At 27.1% G+C, this 18,087-nt stretch overlaps 1 protein-coding gene across 2 annotated transcripts; it reads right to left on the minus strand.

Annotated features, from left to right (window-relative positions):
• Positions 1-201: 201 nt before the first annotated feature.
• LOC124833157 (transcription factor bHLH94-like) lies at positions 202-2,079 on the minus strand. Of its 2 annotated transcripts, XM_047307558.2 has the most exons (3): positions 1,103-2,045; positions 642-1,028; positions 206-560 (listed from the first exon to the last, which is right to left on the minus strand). In XM_047307558.2, the coding sequence occupies exons 1-3, from the start codon at positions 1,568-1,570 to the stop codon at positions 468-470; spliced, it is 948 nt and encodes a 315-aa protein (XP_047163514.1). In that variant the 5' UTR covers positions 1,571-2,045; the 3' UTR covers positions 206-467. The 2 variants fall into 2 exon arrangements, with proteins under 2 accessions (XP_087963055.1, XP_047163514.1); XM_088106929.1 differs by having other exon boundaries at positions 202-1,028; positions 1,103-2,079.
• Between the last annotated feature and the right edge of the window lie 16,008 nt (positions 2,080-18,087).

Genomic DNA, 18,087 nt, shown 5'->3' on the forward strand with positions numbered 1-18,087 from the left:
CTTTTACACGTTGGGGATATGTTTGTCTCTACCTATTGTTGGTAGCAGAAAAATGCGCGAAGAAAAAATGAAAAAAGGAAAATTAAAAATATTGTTAATTGTTTTTAGGTGTTTTTCTTTATTTTCGTAGCTAAACGTTTCCATTTTGAATTTACTTTTCTCCTTTATATTAATTTTATGAAAGAAAGTAAAGAAAGAGAAAAAAAAAGGATTGGTGCACAGTAACTCCCAGCTTATTGAAATGAACTTGTATTTCAGCGAAACTTGTTAGGCAGTGGGATGTAGATACAGCCTTACGCATTTCAACTACATTAAAAAAAGAAAAGAAAAAAAGAGAGGATAGAACAACGTTGTTAACCCCCTCTCACGTTGCAACGGACACAATCACTTATATCCCAAATTACTCCAACAGGAGAAGGATACAGAATATTTTTAAATCAATTAAAACAAAATTAATTAAGTTTAATTCAGCTGAATGCAACTTCTTGGATTGTGCCTAACAGTTGATTCACCGCCGCCGCAATTTCATCCACCGTGTTCAGCTCGCAACCCTCCTCTACCTGCTCCATAAATCCAAACACGGAAGAATAAGAAATGGAAGAAAGAAAAAAAAAGAAAAAGGGTGTTGGTTGAGGAAGAACCTTAACGCTGATGGAGTAAAGGACCATGTGGTGGAGAGTGGTGACATTGAGGTGGAGAATGGTGAGTCTGAGAGTTTGAAGGCCGAGAACGATCTTCATGAGATGGGAGGGTTGTTTCTTCGCGAGAATCTTTAGATTGGCATGACTATCGACCATGGTGACTTCAATGTCTGCTACGGCCCACTGTTTCTGTTCCTGCTTCTGATTGCCACGTGTCGTGTACTGAGGAAACGTGAAGAACTCGGCAAAGGGTGTCGTCCACCCATTCAACCCAACATTCTCTTCTTCACCCTGCTTCCGTCTCTTTTCACCCTCCATTGACTGCAAAACCTGCTCCAACTCCTTCACGAAGTTAATGGCGCCTCCGATGATAGACGCTTGGTCACCCTGTTTAAGTAACCACACGGTTAGGCCATTCTTAACTAACTAATCATCATTGTCGCAATAACAAATCAACTTACCCTCTGAACGTAAGAGGAGGGCATCAAGGATCGGAGTACGGCTAAGTACTCGTTCATCTGCTTTCTGCGGTTCCGTTCAACTGCAATGTGGGTCATCCTCTGGTTTTCGATTTCCTCTTTGTTCTTCGCGCTCTTCGTACGGCGCCGTTTCCGCCGAGTCGTGGTTGTGGCGGTGGCTTCAGCTGTGGAAGAAAGAGGTGGGATCATGGATTCATCAACAGTGCAGGCTTCGGGGGAGGAGTGAGAATCCCATTGTTCCTTCACATTTTGCAAGACCGAGGTAGAAGAAGAATCCCAGGTTGTGTATAGGTTGTCTTCTATGTTGTTGTTGATGATTCCTAAGAGGAGTTTCTCTTCTTCCGCCGCTTGAAAACCGTAATCGGGTGCTGCTCCTACTAAGGAGTAAAAATAATCCTTGCAAGCGTACGGAAACGGATCTTGCGGAAATACCACAGCCTCTAGCGCCATTATTTGTGAGCTTTTCTCACAAAACTTCTCCCTGTAGCTAGCAATGGAGCACGAAGTCACGAACACAGTACTTTTTTTGTGGGAGATGATATATATATATATATAGAGAGAGAGAGAGAAGGTTGAGAGTGGAAAGAGGAAAAGAGATATGGAGAGAAGAAGAAGAAGAAGAAAGTTGAGGTGGAAGAAGAAGAAGAAACACTACGTTACCAATGGACCAAACAAACTCCCCCTTTTATCAACGCATTACCGAGAAAGCTTGTTACCTTTTCACATGATTATTCAAAGAAACAAAAAGCTACAGCACCCTGCACGTGAGGTTTCATTGCTGTTCTAGACCACTTCCTTGATCGCGTAAACTCAATTAGCTACACACACGCACAGATTCTCTTCGCGCTTTCTTTAATCCTTTATTTCCAATCATAATGCCCATGTATTATTAATAACTACGTCATAATTATAATAACAATAACCACCTCACAAACTTATTAAAATGCTTCCCCTGTGTCAGATCTGTATCGAAATGTGCTATGTTTTTTCAAACATTTTATGCTGTCTTGTGTCATTCACTTGCGCTATATATATAATTTTTGGTTTCCTCTAATTTCTGCGAGGGAAATTGCGTTAGAATATCATAGAGAATATAAAACTTCAATCTCTTTCGTGAATAACGTGGTCTTATCCGCAGTTCCATATTATTAAATTTGCAAGTACGTGAAAAAAAAATGAAAGCATATGGTAGCTAGCCGGTGCTTGAATGTATGATTATACAATCCAATCCAATAATCAAAAGACATCTGCGAAACAAGAAAAAATGGTTGTTGCAAAGAGGCAAGGACGGTCATCTCCTCGGTGGACATGGACAGATTTGGTGAAACAGAGGGAGAAAGTGGTCCTTTTGGAGTTGTGGAGTTACATAGAAGAGTTTTACTTAATTTTGTCCGATAAGTTTTAGAATTAAAAAAAAAGGAGTAGAGTATAAAATTGTGTGTAGTTTGATTTGGTAATAATGTGGTCGGGTATTGGGACATGAAAAAGAGAAAGAATAGGAAAAGATTGGGAGAAAGAAGCATAAAGAGAAGAGAAGAAAGAGAGTAGGTGAGGAATAGGACAAGGTCCAGAGTTCAGAGGAATCCATGTGACCACACAACAGAAAGGGCCATTCTGTAATCATCTTCCATCCACAACACACACCATTCTCTTCTCTCTTTCCTTTTCCAACCATACTGTGCCCTTTTTTTCACCATTCTATATATTAATATTTCATCTTTACACAGTAAATATGTAAAGTTCCATTCTCAGGATTTAGACGTCCCAACCTGCACGTAACAAAACCATGCTATGTCAGACTTCTTTACACCACATTTCTCTTTTCTTATAAGCAAAAACTATCAACAAAAATTATTACCTCTTTTGTTAAACTCATCAAATTATTTTATATTATTATTATTATTATTGTATCCACTAAAGTTAAAACTTCAAGTATCATTAGATTAAATTCAAAACAGTAAAGACGGGTAAACAGGCAAAAACTGAATATGAAATGTTGTTAGTTTATATTTGTAAAGATTACCAATATATTTAAAATAATAAAATTTGATTATTTTAATATTAAAGTATAAAATAGAATTATTAAACGAATTTCATTACTTTAAAATATTTTATTTCTGTACTATTTTTAGAACTTTTTTTATTTTCTGTTTCTCTTTAAGTTTACAGTTTAGATCTTTTTAGAATTGAAGTTTAATTTTTGAAGTTATTTTGAGGATGACTGTAATCCTTAATTATTTTTGACTGTTTTCCTATATTATGCATTATGACGTATTGATTATATGTATGCTTTTTCTATATATTTTGGGACGTCACAGTGATATTTTTTATTTAACTTTTTGGATAACCGAAGCCAAAATAAAAATAATGGAAACCTAAACATTTGTTTAAAGTTATTTATTTTGAAATTTTACACTTGTGTCAAAAATTTGGTCTCTGTAGAAGATTTCTCTCCAATCAGTTTTTTCATTTGTATAAATTGAAATTATGTTTTTTTTGTTGTTGAATCCTAACTGTACGTGACCTTCTATTGGTTACATGTGGAATTTTAGTCTAGTTTTTACTAATCATAATGATATATAATATAATCATATTTGTGATATTTTTATGTATAAATAAGATATTTGTGAGTTTGGAGGTGTGATTGTCATCTTAAAACTATCTTGATTTGTTCAATCAGGTGAGGGAAACTAAACTTTTATGTTTATGATATGCTTGTTAAACTAAACTTTTATATTTATGATATGCTTGTTTAGTGATTATTGTTGAATTTAAGTTTGAATTTATGTTTGGATGGACTTGTACTGATTTCTAGTTTCTTTTGCATATTTGACACTTTGATAAATCATGTATGATAGAATAAAACTGTGAAATTGTTGATTCTGTGCATTCGTCTGTGAGATGAATGAGACTTATAAACTGGTTTTGTTAAAATGGTATTTGTGAGCCTTAAATTGGGTAATATTGGAGACTGTAATTAATTGTAAAAATATATATTTGATAAAACACATAATAATGTTATATACTCGAATTCACCAATAATATATTTAATTATTTATGGACTTCTTACAGTTTTTTTATCAGTGTAGACTAACCACTAATATCACACAATGGGAGGTACCTATTTGTTATAACTTATTAATAATCTTCTAGGATTTGTCGGATTGAAAACTCTATTACTTATTTGTCATCACTTATTATTAGTTATTTTCTGAGAAAATTTGACTCTTTAGAATTGAAGATGTTTGTCTGGATAATTTTTTATTTTATTTTATTTCTGATTATTTGTTTATAACTTTAACCTTACATATAATTAACACCCATTTTATTTCATTTCTGCCACATACATGTTTGGCAGGTTCAAAAACCATTAATTAACCATTTGACCACATAACTGTAAGCTTTCTTCCCTTTGTTTTCTTGGGTCTCCCTTCTGCAGAATGTGGGTAACACAATAATATTTATTTATTTATTTATTTATTTATTATCATTATAATATTCCATCATTTTTTTATTATAGTTCCCATGCCAACATCTGATATATTGGAGTATAAAATGATTAATCTAATAAATAAAAATCAAAACCCAACTGGCATTCCTTTGAATTATCAGAAAAAAAAATGTGGATTACGTGTTTCGATGACTGCTTAACCATAGAACAATTTGGCTCATTAAGATACGTGGATGCTAGAATATATAGGCATAGTTTTATGCTACATCTACAACTACTGCATCACTAAATACTATTATAATTCATTTCTTAATTCGCTACCTGTTCACGGAATTATTGTCCGTACTCGTGCCACCTATTTTCATTAGTTCAAAATCATACTCGTAAATCATGCATTATTCTGCCATTAGTTTAAACCAACATGCCTCTTTCTAAATTATACTTTACCGTATAATTAACTTCCTTCAAAACTATGTTAGGATCGTACAACAATACCCTCATAAATAACTATTTCCACGATCCTCTCTCGTGAATGCTCGTGAGAAAAACAATACCACTGCATAACGGGATTATTTTTTCTGGCCCTCTACGTATACATACGCGTATTTTTAAGGGAAATGTTAGGTGTTGCAAATCCATTTTAAAGATCGTATAAGCTATTGTTAATGAAAATGTGTGTTCACTTTGAAATTACAAATCACATCACATGCAATGATTCGTTCGGTATTTCGATCTCATATGATAAAGAAATGCCTAAGTCTAGCAATATTATTTGCGCACGTGTGTATATCTTTATACGAGTATGCCTACTGTACGGGAGTATTTTTGAAGTTAGATAAAATTGATAAATATATAATTTATTTATCTCATTTTCCTTAAAAAAAGTATTAAGACGTCTGTTATTTACTTAATCTTAAGAGAGTAAGAACTAAACATCCACAGTTCAGACAATCATATTTTGATATCTAATAATTTTTACATTTATTCTATATATGTTATTTTATTTTTTATCTTCTATTTCTCTTTATAAATAGCACTATTCAAAACAAAGAAACTATGTTATCCAACATTACTTAGCAATAACTAACTGAGAATTTTGGTTTAAAATAGTATGATTTCAACACAATTTTCGCAAATAACATGTTATTCAAATAGTAGTATTTACTTCTTGTTGTTTCGACGCTGAAAATTAAATTTTAAACTGATAAAAAAAGAAAAGAGGATTGAATTTCTTTAGATAGCATATAGGTTGATTATAAACAGAGTTACTTAAATGTTAAATTAAATTTCTGTAATTTTATTCAACTGGTTTTGTTGTATATATTCAACTAATAGGACTTTCTAATTCAAATTCTTATTAACATGTAAGAGGTCTTTCTGAGTTATACAGTTCTCATCTTGTTTATTTTTATTAATACCTACAACAGATACCATAATTTCGTAATTATTTTCACTTTTTAATAAGATACTTTTACCTATATGTGAAAAATATGTAAAATTTAGATTTTCTGTTGCTTTTTCTTTATTTCCCTGCTATGTTTTAAAATTAAATAGACACTGATTTTACTGTTTTAAAATATATTAAAAATATTTTTAAAGGATCAACATCAGTGTATTCTTAAGGTTTAATCTAACACAATATCAAAAAACCTCCGTGAAAAAATCTGGATATTTCATAATTATTTCACAATTCATTATAAATAAAATATTTTTTATTTAATAGAATATGTAATTGAACAATCTCTTTATGTAAAATCATTATAATTATACAATATCATTTAATTTATATTTATTTTCTGTTACAAAAATTTATCCTATCTCACTTCTTATATTCTATTTGTTTTTCTTCAACTTCTGAATTCTCTTTCTCTTTAACTTATGGCATCACGTTCTTTTAATATCAAATGTAAAACCTTTAAAACAATATTTCAATTTTAAACAAAAAACGTAAAAGTAAAATAAATTATACAAATGAATATTTATAAAAATATATTATATTCAAAATTAATATTCACATTAATATCTGTGAAAAAATATTTACAACAATATATGAAAGAAAATCCTATTTGGGTTCATATTTTTATTCTATCATTAATTGTATTTTAAAATTGAAAAATAAAAAAGTATTTGAATATAAATTATCCAAACACTAAAAAAGCATACATACTTCAATAAAACAATACATTACAAATCATCTACTTTAATTACCGTTGTTAATTTTCTTTTCTTGAAAAATTAACCCAAACTTAAACATCAATCATTAATATAAAGTCTTACAAAAAAAGAATTAAATTTTTTCCTTTGCTTGTAAAATGTAAAAAAAAAAAAAAAGAATTTCTTGGTACGCATATCGTTTGCTTTTAAGTAGTCATACCTTAATTTTTAGAGTTACCAATTTTAATAAATAAATAAGTATATAATAGTTTATAACAACTTATTTTTTTATTTTGTAAAAGCTTGCTTTATCTTTTTAATCAAAACTTTCAATAATACTGAGAGTACCAATTTTTTTGTTTTGAAAAATATACTAGACTATATATAATTGAGATGATAACACTATTTGAACAAAGTTTTATTGACTCCATTAAAATAATCTTCTTTACCATCCATCTCACTAGAATCAATTCACTGTTTTATTTCTTCTCATCATCATCATGGCCCATGTAAGTTACCTTTTCTGTGAGACTCACTCTCATTGTGAAATTATGTAGTAAAAAGAGAAACAGATCTGTATCATAGTTGTGAAGTTATGAATGAGCTTGGTTGTTACGAGTGATATACGATGTCGTGGGTGAGCTTGGTAAGAAGTCTAAAAAAACAAATTAAATTGGAAGGAAAGTTCAAATATGAATTTATGTGTTCGAAACAAACTGTATACGGGAGATATATGTACCCAGGTGTATATACAGTAACCTGTAATAGTTTTATATATTAAAGATTGTGTGTATATATATATATAGAGAGAGAAGAATATAGATATGTATAGAGTAACTGTAAAACACATATATAGCCCCACAGATATACAAAGATTAATGTAATAAGTTGTAAAAAGATGAAAAAAGGTCAGAGACTTGGTGCGATTTGATGAGAAGTACAATGATTTTGTCATTTTTGGAAGAGACGCAGCATCTAAAAGTCTGAGTGGCAAATGGAAACAAGGAGATAATCCAGATTAGTGTTGAATTAAAAAGTGAAGATGTGTGATATTTGCATGTGGTTGGAGCACGAAACACGGTAGGAGAAACTCCAGCCGCGTCACAGAGGCAGAAGAAGGAAGAAATAATTTAGTCCAATTTGTGTAATATAGTATGTTAAGCAGAGTGATTCGGTGAGAAAAATGGTATTGATTAATGAGCTAAAAGCCCTGTTGTGTTTCAGGGTTGTTGACTACTTTAAGAAACCAACCTAAAATTCTGGGAACCAGCGAATTGTTTTACATGCTGGTCTTTGCTGCACAGATTCTCTTATCACCTTTCTCTATGCTACCCTAACCTATGCTCAATGTCATGCCATGCACAGTCTCCGATTGATCATGGGTTCATTTCATTCGTACAAACATCAATGAATCTAAGTTCAACGATATAATGGCATGTAAATCCAACGATATAAAGAATTAACATCACTTTTTATCCATTTATCCAAAAACTTAAGTTAATGAATGTTTTATCTTTACACCGTGCTTTACTTTTTCTTTATATAATGAAATTATTTCCACGTGTCCGTAACCACAACCTCCCTTTTGCTTATCATCATAACTTCTCTTCTACGTCTTCAAGGTCAATTTCGTAAATATCTCGTCTTTCTCTGTTCATGGCCACCACAACTTTAACTTCGTGCAACTTCTCCCTCTGCAGGGAAACAAAAACCAAAACAGTATGCTTTCAACATTTTTCTTCATCGTTTTCCTTTAAGTTTTAAAAAGCAATAATGCATGAGACACAATTAGACATAAAAGTTAAGATGTCAAAAAGGTTTGACAAAATAAGTAGTTCTGTCATCCGTTTGATGGAAAATGCTAACGAATTCAGTCCACTACTCCGGAGACAAGATAGGATTGCTTCACCAACAACCATTTAGCTTACATTTCTATTTTTTCTATCATAAATTAAATGTTAAAATTAAGTTATATAATTGTATATCTGGTCAACAAAAGATCAAATAATAATAATCTCGAATCCAAGAATGATTAAAGTAACCGGATTAAAGTAAAGATTAATATTAAGAATGATTAACTTAAAAATTAAGTAAAACTATTACCATTTTGGAAGTATTGTAATAAATAGATTATATTAATTACGCATTTATTTTTAATATTTTGGAATTTTTATTTATTTTGACATCATAGTACTTATGTACATAGTTCTTCTGTTTGACCAGTATAAACGTGAAGTAAAAGAAAAATCTTAAACTATATTTGGTGTTGGAAAAAAAAAGTTGACCTTAAACCGAAACGATCATAATTAAAAGATTTTTGTTTTTGTTAAATTCAAACAATTGAGAAAGTTTTTGTATTTATTTGTCTTTGTATTTATTTGTAATAAAACATTTTAAATAAGGTCATGTGAACTTTCTCATAATGCTAACATTTCAAAGCTCACAAATAATTTATTATTACATAAAAATTATTAAAAAATAAATAAAATAAAAGAGTAAAAGAAATGAAAGATAATACTAAACTCATAATAAAATTTATACTTTACTATACATAAACAAACTATAGAATTCATGAATCTAAATAAATACATATAAACAAAATATTAAACCATTTATATTATCTATTAATAAAAAATAAATTAGTTAATTTATCTGTACAATAACTTTTTTTCATAAAAAATATAAAAAACTTTAAACGGTAAACATCAATCTTTTTCTAATACTCAAAGTAATTATTGTTTGTGATAAACTATTTGTTATATATACATATAATTATATTAATTTCATTCGTTTATACAGATTAAAACAGGAAAGGTCCGTAACATATTTATTAATACATCCTTTTGTTAATTGTTAAAATTTATTAAAACTAATAAGAAATTGTTTAAAATGTTTTGTTTATTATTTCATAAATTTTAATTAATTTTGAAAATATATTTAAAGAACAGTTGGTTGATTACTTTTTTGTTTGAAAGTTTTTGAGATGCAACAGTGTAAAGTTAAAAAGTAGATTCACGAAGCCTGGGAGCTTCTAATTATGGATGAGAACTATCTATGACAAAAAGTTTTCAGAAGCAACCAATTTCCACCCTCTTTCCCTAGGGCACACCTAATTTCAAACATAGCTATAACAAGCCAATTTCATAATTTTCACTACATCGTTTTTTAGCTATAACTTTATTTATGTTACAACTAATTTCATTTATTTTCTCTTTGACGACAATCTGAAAAAGACTACCTAAACATATATATACACACCCTGAAAGCTTTGTTGTATTTAACAAGTTTAACTTGCCGTTTTAAAAATGAAAAACATCTTTTGAAAATTGGTTTTATAGTCCAAGGCGTTATTTTAGAGTAATGGTAGGGTGTCATAAATTTTACAAAAAAAATAATGTCAAATTTATATATGTTAAAAGTATTATTTCTATTATTATTATTATTGTCTGATCGACAAGAATATGCAATATAATATGTAACACAGAAGAAAGGTAATTGAGTCATTCGTATACATTAATATATAATAGCAAAAAATATAAAAAAAAGAAGTGAATTTATTAATTCCATGTACCTTTATTCAGTACAATAGAAATGATAAAAGAAAAAAGAAAACCAAGTTAAAAAATATTTGACTTGTTTCCTCGCAAATTTATTCACATACAAAACTTATCACAAAAAACTTAGACTAACACAAATTAATCTATTTAACTCATATTTTATATCCAAACACAACAACTCACACATGGAATCAAAGAAAAAAAAGACAAATCTAGATATTTGAGAAGAAAAAAATATATACTCTGAAATAACATATAACAAATTTAAATTTTGATAAATTATTAATTTTTTTAAATGGTGATTTTTATTGAAGGAAAGATGAAAAATTATCTCAAAAATTTATGGAAAGTATAGAGAAAATGAGAAAAAATAATTTAGAAAGATGATAAATTTTGTAAAAGAAAAAAAAGATAGTTAAAATTTTAATTTATATATATGTTAAAAATTTAATCTTCATTGTTTTAAATCATTTCCTATTAATGGACTAAAAAATAGGTAATCAAATGGTTTTAATTATATTTATTTTCCTTTTGAAATGAATAATGAAGATAAGGTTTCAATGGTAATTTTATTTTACAGCTTAATTAAGAATAACATTCATGTTAAAATGGAGTTTTTATGTTAAGAATTCAAGTTAGTTGAAAGTTTTATATTGATTAAAAATAAATAAGATAAAAAATGATGAACCATATATAAGTATAATGACTCATAAATTTATAGTTTTAAAGTTTTAAGTTGAAAATGGTATTTTGTTTTCTTATATATGAATTTGTTCATTTATATGAATTTGTTCAGAATTTATCAATGTTGAATTTTCTAAAAAACTTAATAGTAATATCGTAGTCCATAATTGTGACGAATCATTGGAGGTTATGATGGCTCAACAAACAAATATGATATAAAGTGAATGAAATTTTTTAAAATTTTAAAGTTTATTTTTATAAAAAAAATCATTTTAAAAAAGCAAATTTTATTGTAAAACGGTTATATGAAAAAGTAGTCACCATTAAAATGTTTATCTTTAAAAACTATAACTTTAAAGTTTTAAGTTAAAAATGATATTAAAGTTTTAAAACATCTTTTTAAAACAAAAGTAACATTTTAAACCTAAATATCTAGTCACAAAATTAAAAATTAACTATACTTTTAGTTTTTAAATTTTTTACGTTAAATTAATTTGTTAATATAGTTTAGTTCTCAATATAATCATTCTATTTGATTATTGTGTTAAATTTTGTTAACTTGTTAAACATGATTTAAGTTGACATTTAAAATATTATTACTGTTTGATACATTTTAACTCAAATATCAATCTAAAACATTATTTAAAAGTAAAATAAAAAATTGGAAATAAAAAGACTATTTTTATTCAATTTTAATGGTTAAAATAAAATATACACTGTTTCGCTTATATGGGATTGAGAGTAGATCGTTTTGTTTTAGTTTACTTCATATCTTGATCGTCCAAATTTATTCAAGAAAGTTCTTCAAATTAATCTGCGATTGACTTACACAAAAGACTTGATACTTAAAAATCAGATATGTTTCTAAAGAATCAAATATATTAATTGACTATTAATATTTGTTAATATATTTGTTAACCATCTATTAATGATAATTATTCTATTAATTTATCATTAAACATTGTATCAACCGATCAGTTCATCTCTTAGGGGGTATCCGACTGTGAAATTGGTTAATATATTCCATATAGTCCATATACCAATTTTATTTTCACAAGAAATTTAGTAAATTTAAATGAAAGAAAGGGAGAAAAGTATGGAGAATAATGGGTGTAAGTTAGTGAAAGAGATAACTAAAAATGGGAAAATGGAAACGTCAGTTGAACATGTTGGATGTCACGCGACGGTGATGTTCCAAGACATTCTCACAGCAAATGCAATGAACTTTTAATCGAGTTAAAACAACTTCAATTCAAATCGGACCTACCAATCATATCTATCATAACACCAACTATGCCTCCTTTTAACTTTCTTCGACACTTTCATCAATTTGTTCTGTCATTTTGGACTTTCTTCTGTCATTGACATTGAAAGCAACCCATTCATTACAACTTGGATTAAAAATTTTCAAATATTTTCCAGCCGTTAATAATAATTAACTTTTTGCAAAAAACAAATCAAAAACCAAACAAATTAAGTTGCGTGTGTCACTCTGCCAAGCGGTGATAAGACAGCTCTTTTGCCCACTTAAGTGTTTTTTAAATTTTACGTATTATTCACTAATGACTTTTAGTATTATACAAATTTCGGAATATTTTTAGTATATTTAAATGCTTTCTAATTTTCATATAAAATTAATTTTTTTTCTTATTTTAAACTTTCAATTATTGATACCCATGTGTTTTAAATAATTATTGATAATATTTTTTAAAAATAAACCACATCACTGTCAATAATTTAAATTTAAAAGTTAAAATAATTATATAATATATAGATAATTCAAATTTTACATTTCCTTTAAATTCAAACAATTATAAAATACTTTTTTAGAAAAATAGTATGATTAATAAAGTAAATGTTTTATCGAAAATAAGCAGTGGAGGAATTACTTGACTATTTTACATACATAAGAAATGAATTTAATTTGTTTTATTCACTGCATTATTTAAAAAAAAAATCAGTTTTAGTTTTGTCTGCATATTGTAGTCATAAACAATGTAGTCACTTTCATGCCCTTCTTGCTGGGCAAATTTTGTTTCTCAATCAATTAAGTGACTTTACCGACACAAGTGACATATCTTGCATTTTTTTCTAAAATAGACCCTTTTTCACCTTTAGTTATTAAGATCTATCTTTTACTATATTCGGCTACCAGTTTTATACAGTGGTCTCTGCTGTTAAAAATAACTTCGAATTTAACTTCTCAAAGATGAAATTCTTTTTCAGTTTTTATTTTCACTTTTTAAAATAAAACTATAATATATATATATATATATATATATATATATATATATATATAACTTACAATTTCGATTCATAAATATCATAAGAAATTTATTTAAATTAAATAAATTAATTTTGTAACATTTTAATATATAATTATTACAAGATCATTACATAATCAATATTTAAAAACAAATAATTTAAAGTATATATACTTCTATTAAACTTATTCAATGTATAACTATAATAACAAAAGATATATATATATATATATATAATAATCTTATATAATTAAGAGCTAATATTATCCTATCAAAATCAAAACTAAGTAAAGTTTTTAAAAATATAAGAGATTATCTTAGATTTATATTATACTTAGAGGTGTCAATTTAACCCACGGCCCCCACGGCTAGCTCCAACTCATTATTGAAAAATCCCTATTTTAAGAAGTCTCTCAAGTAGGGGTCAGAAAAAAGCCTCAATCCCCAAAACTCTCTCTCAAGTGGGTTAGGGTTAAAGTGGGTTTAGCCCCACTACAAAACTTTAGTTAAATTTTAGAAACAATATAATTTATATATGCATAATTTATTGTAATTTTATTCTCCCTTTTATATATATATATATATATATATATATATATATATATATATATATGTATGTATATTATATTAAATATTTATGAATCAAATTGGTCAAATAACCGCATTAGAAAGATAAAAAATGAGGTTTAATGTGAATTAAACTTGTTGATATAAAAAATGTAATATTGGAAATTTAAATTTTAATCTTTTAAACAACCAGTCAAGTACATAAATATGTTAATTAATTATAAACAATTCATTTAATATCTATCAAATTTTCATTAATATTTTTCAGTTTATTCTTACATTTTTACTTATTTCTAAACTACTCATACAACCTGTTATATTAATGGTCTTTTCTTTGACTAATGTGAATACTTTTATTATATATATATATATATATATATATATATATATATATATATATATATATAAATACCTATAAAATAAAGAAGTAAAAATACTTGTTTTTTATAAATTAAAATTAGATTATCTTATTAAAGGTATATTTTAATTAAAATAATTATCTTATTAATTTCATTTTGTTGGTAATATTTTATAAATTAAACGTTATTATTTATTTAATTATTTTTAAAACCTACTATTTTGATAAACTAAAATAATTATTTATAACAAAAAATTATTTATAAAATTAATAAAAATTATTTATATTCATTTTTATAATTATGATAATAATGATCTTTTTAATTTTTTTTCAAAAAAAAACTCAAACAAATATATATATTTTTGATTTTTGATTGAGATAGTAATAGATAGAGATATATATCCTTCAAGTCACAAGTTTTATAAATGTTTGGCCTTATTTTTTTGACAATTCATTTAATCAACATTTATCTCCTTTTTTTTTTCTTTTTTCTGATTCTTTTAAATCACAAAATTGATAAATGAGCAACATATGATTTTTTTATTAAATATTTAAAAGAAAGTGTTGTATACTATTTTAGTAATAAACTGTTAACTCAACAATCAGTATTTATACATCACATCCAATGAGGCATAAAAAGTAAATGGAACAATGATTAAGGTGATGTGTTTCTTTTTAAAAATTTGGTAAAAAGAAAGGCCCATGGGCTAGCCTTAACCCATAGGGCTTTGAGGGTATTTAGCCCTGTGGGTTTTTTTAATAAAAGGCTTTTTTGGCCCTGTGGGCTTTTTTGACCCCAACCCATGTGGGCTAGGGCCAATCCCTATGATGGGGGCTTATTTGACAGGTCTAATTACAACACCATCATCTGCATCAATTGCGATATCATTATCTCCTCACATTATTAAAGTGATCATTGCAAATAAAGAGAACAAACAAACAAAACAACATAGTAGAAAATTGTAACCTAATGCGCAAAAGAAAATCATAAGACATGCATAGAGATGTTACCACAGATAACTCATTTATAACAATAATCATATCACAAATAAAGACTCATTAAACTTAATGATCTAAATACATGTATTGATATGAGATTCTCACGAGTTATGCACTTGTGGTGGTCTCTACTGCTCTACAAAGTCATTGTCAATGAGTTTCACCCTACCATACACAAGGTTAGTTCGTTAACATCTTTGGTCAAAGTAAAACTCCTAGAATAGAACATCCTACTCCTCTCATTACATACCCGTCTCTTCTTTACTTAAGATTGAATAGTTATTAGAGTGATATGATAACTTTCAATATTGATACTAGATATCACTACATACCTGATGAAATGCAACCATAAACACAAGATTCATTGAATTATGCTAAACACATATACAATACTCATCCATCTCAATATCATACATGAATAAACACCATAATACTCTTAGACATGCATAAGGTATAAATTGCATTCTATCTCAAGAAACCAAAGAAGACAATTCAAACATACACATTAGCACTTAGAGGTGACACCAAGTGCTAGATTTCTCACAAAAGATGACGATTAATAATACTCACTTAACATCACCATGGCACCGCTCAACACTATACCAAATATCAGACCTATATTTTGTACTTTTTAATAAAGCTTATATATGTTCAATTGATCAAAATAGTACATTTTCTTAGTGAATTAGTTTAAAACCGTTTTAAATATGAAAATTCGTACCACTTAATCAAATATTTATATTATAACTTTCTTAAACACATAAAATCAAATTCAAACCAACATATTCACAAATGAAATATTTCAAAAAAATTGTCATTTTATCAAAGTCAATCATATAACTAAAGGCATGTAATTTATGAGTTTAACCAAACAAGTCATACTTAACATACAATTCAATCATCTAGTTGATTCACCATACAATTCTATATTTTCAAATATATATAACTTAAAATAATGTAATTAGCTTCCTTTACTTAAAAAAATAGACCAAACTTTTTAAGAAGTTTAATTTAATCAGGAGAGCTTAAATATTTAATGAAAATTATTTAAAATTTAATTTATCTATAACTATAAAGGGGATTGCATTTAATAATTATTTGATAATCGTTTTTTTATCATTTTACTGTTAATTTTGTTTATATCAATATAATCTATTTTATTGATTATTTTATCTCTTAAATTTGTTATAATTATTTTTCGGAGATTTTTTTTTTAAATTATAATATTTTTTATTTTAATAATTATTAGAAAATTTAGTTTTTATCTTTTAATTATCATGAAATAAAGGTGGGCATATATGGTACTAGTTTGAGAATTAAAAGTACTATACTCTGATTATTTTTAATTTTTTCCTTCTCCTGAATAAAAAGTAAAATTAATCTCAATATTTTTTATTTTTTCACTCTCCTCCTTCGTAGAAATAATTAAACTAACAATAATTTATATTTACTTACACATCCCACATCAATATTTATTTAATTTAAACCACTTTGTTCTAATATTTATGCTATTATTCAAAGATCGAAATTTTAAATTACACTTTTTACTTTTATTTTTATGAATTTTCCTTCCCATTTTGAAAAAAATTAGAAAAAACATAAAACTGAAAAATCATATATTATTTGATCATCAGGAAGTTAAAGTTTAGTCTAAATTTAATCTTTTATAAACCGAATTCTCAACTTACTGAATAAAATGTCTATCTTAAAAATTAAAATTGAAAATTTCATTTTAAAATGGGTATATTTTGAAAAGAAAAATCAATATATCTCAGTAATTCGTTTAATTTGAAATTTTGTTATTCTTTTTTTAGAGTTTCTTTTAAATATTGATTTTCAGAAATTATTTCCAAATTGTGTGAAAACTTTAAGTATGTATTAAAACTTTGACACCTTCAGAAAGTAACTTTTACAATGTGTTAAAAGTTTAATTCATTTAAAAAAAATAAAAAAAGAGTGTTTCAGGGAAAAAAATAAAAAATGTATTAATAAAATTAAGAAGTGTAAATAACAATGTTCGTGACTTTATTCTAGGCGGTCATTAGTATGTTTATTATTTGCTCATAATTGTGCTTTCATTTTTAGGGGTGTTAGTCTCTCCACCACCACACATTTCTCCCTTCACCTCCCCAATTTTTTTTAATTTCAATTATATCCTCAGATTAAAAATTTTTAGGTTTAATTGCTTCCTTTGTCCCCAGTTTGGTTGAATTGTGTCAAATTCATCCTCATTTTTAAAAAAGTTTCATTGTCGTCCTCACGTGGTATAAAAGTGTCAATTGAATCCAAACATAGAAAAAATTTGTGTCAAAGTAGTCATTTTTCCTATATCTCTGTGTCTTCCTTTCATATGTCACTTCTCTGGAGCTATGAAAAGCCTTAAATTGGATAAGGTAAAATGAATATCTGTACTTGATTGTATGAAAGGAAGACACAGATATATAGGAAAAATGACTACTTTGACACAAATTTTTTCTATGTTTGGATTCAATTGACACTTTTACACCACGTGAGGACGACAATGAAACTTTTACACCACGTGAGGATGACAATGAAACTTTTTTAAAAATGAGGATGAATTTGACACAATTCAACCAAACTAGGGACAAAGGAAGCAATTAAACCAAATTTTTACTTTTACTATTTTAATTTATTTCAAACCTAGTTCTCTTACTTTACCCCTGCACCCAATCTTTCCATCTCTCATTTTCATTTAACAATTTGTCTTCCGTTTTACTCTGTAATCCCATTTGTCTTCTCCTTTTCACTTCTCCTCCTCCGTTTCTTTCTTCTTCATTTTCCTTACATTATTAAAATACATTAAAAATATATTCAAAAATAATAAATCAAAACATTTAAATTAAATTATTAAAATATTTCCAAAATAAAGAATAAACTAATAAAACAAATCCTAAAATAAAAAACGTAATTGG

The sequence above is a fragment of the Vigna umbellata genome, chromosome 2 (genome assembly GCF_029865625.1).
Source record: "Vigna umbellata cultivar VRB3 chromosome 2, Vumbellata_1.0, whole genome shotgun sequence".
Taxonomy (NCBI): Eukaryota; Viridiplantae; Streptophyta; class Magnoliopsida; order Fabales; family Fabaceae; genus Vigna; species Vigna umbellata.

Coding starts and splice junctions, on each gene's coding strand:
- LOC124833157 (XM_088106929.1), bottom strand. CDS start 1,570: ATGGCGCTAGAGGCTGTGGTATTTCCGCAAGATCCGTTTCCGTACGCT. Junction 1,029..1,102: donor CCTCCTCTTACGTTCAGAGG/GTAAGTTGATTT, acceptor TTACTTAAACAG/GGTGACCAAGCGTCTATCAT.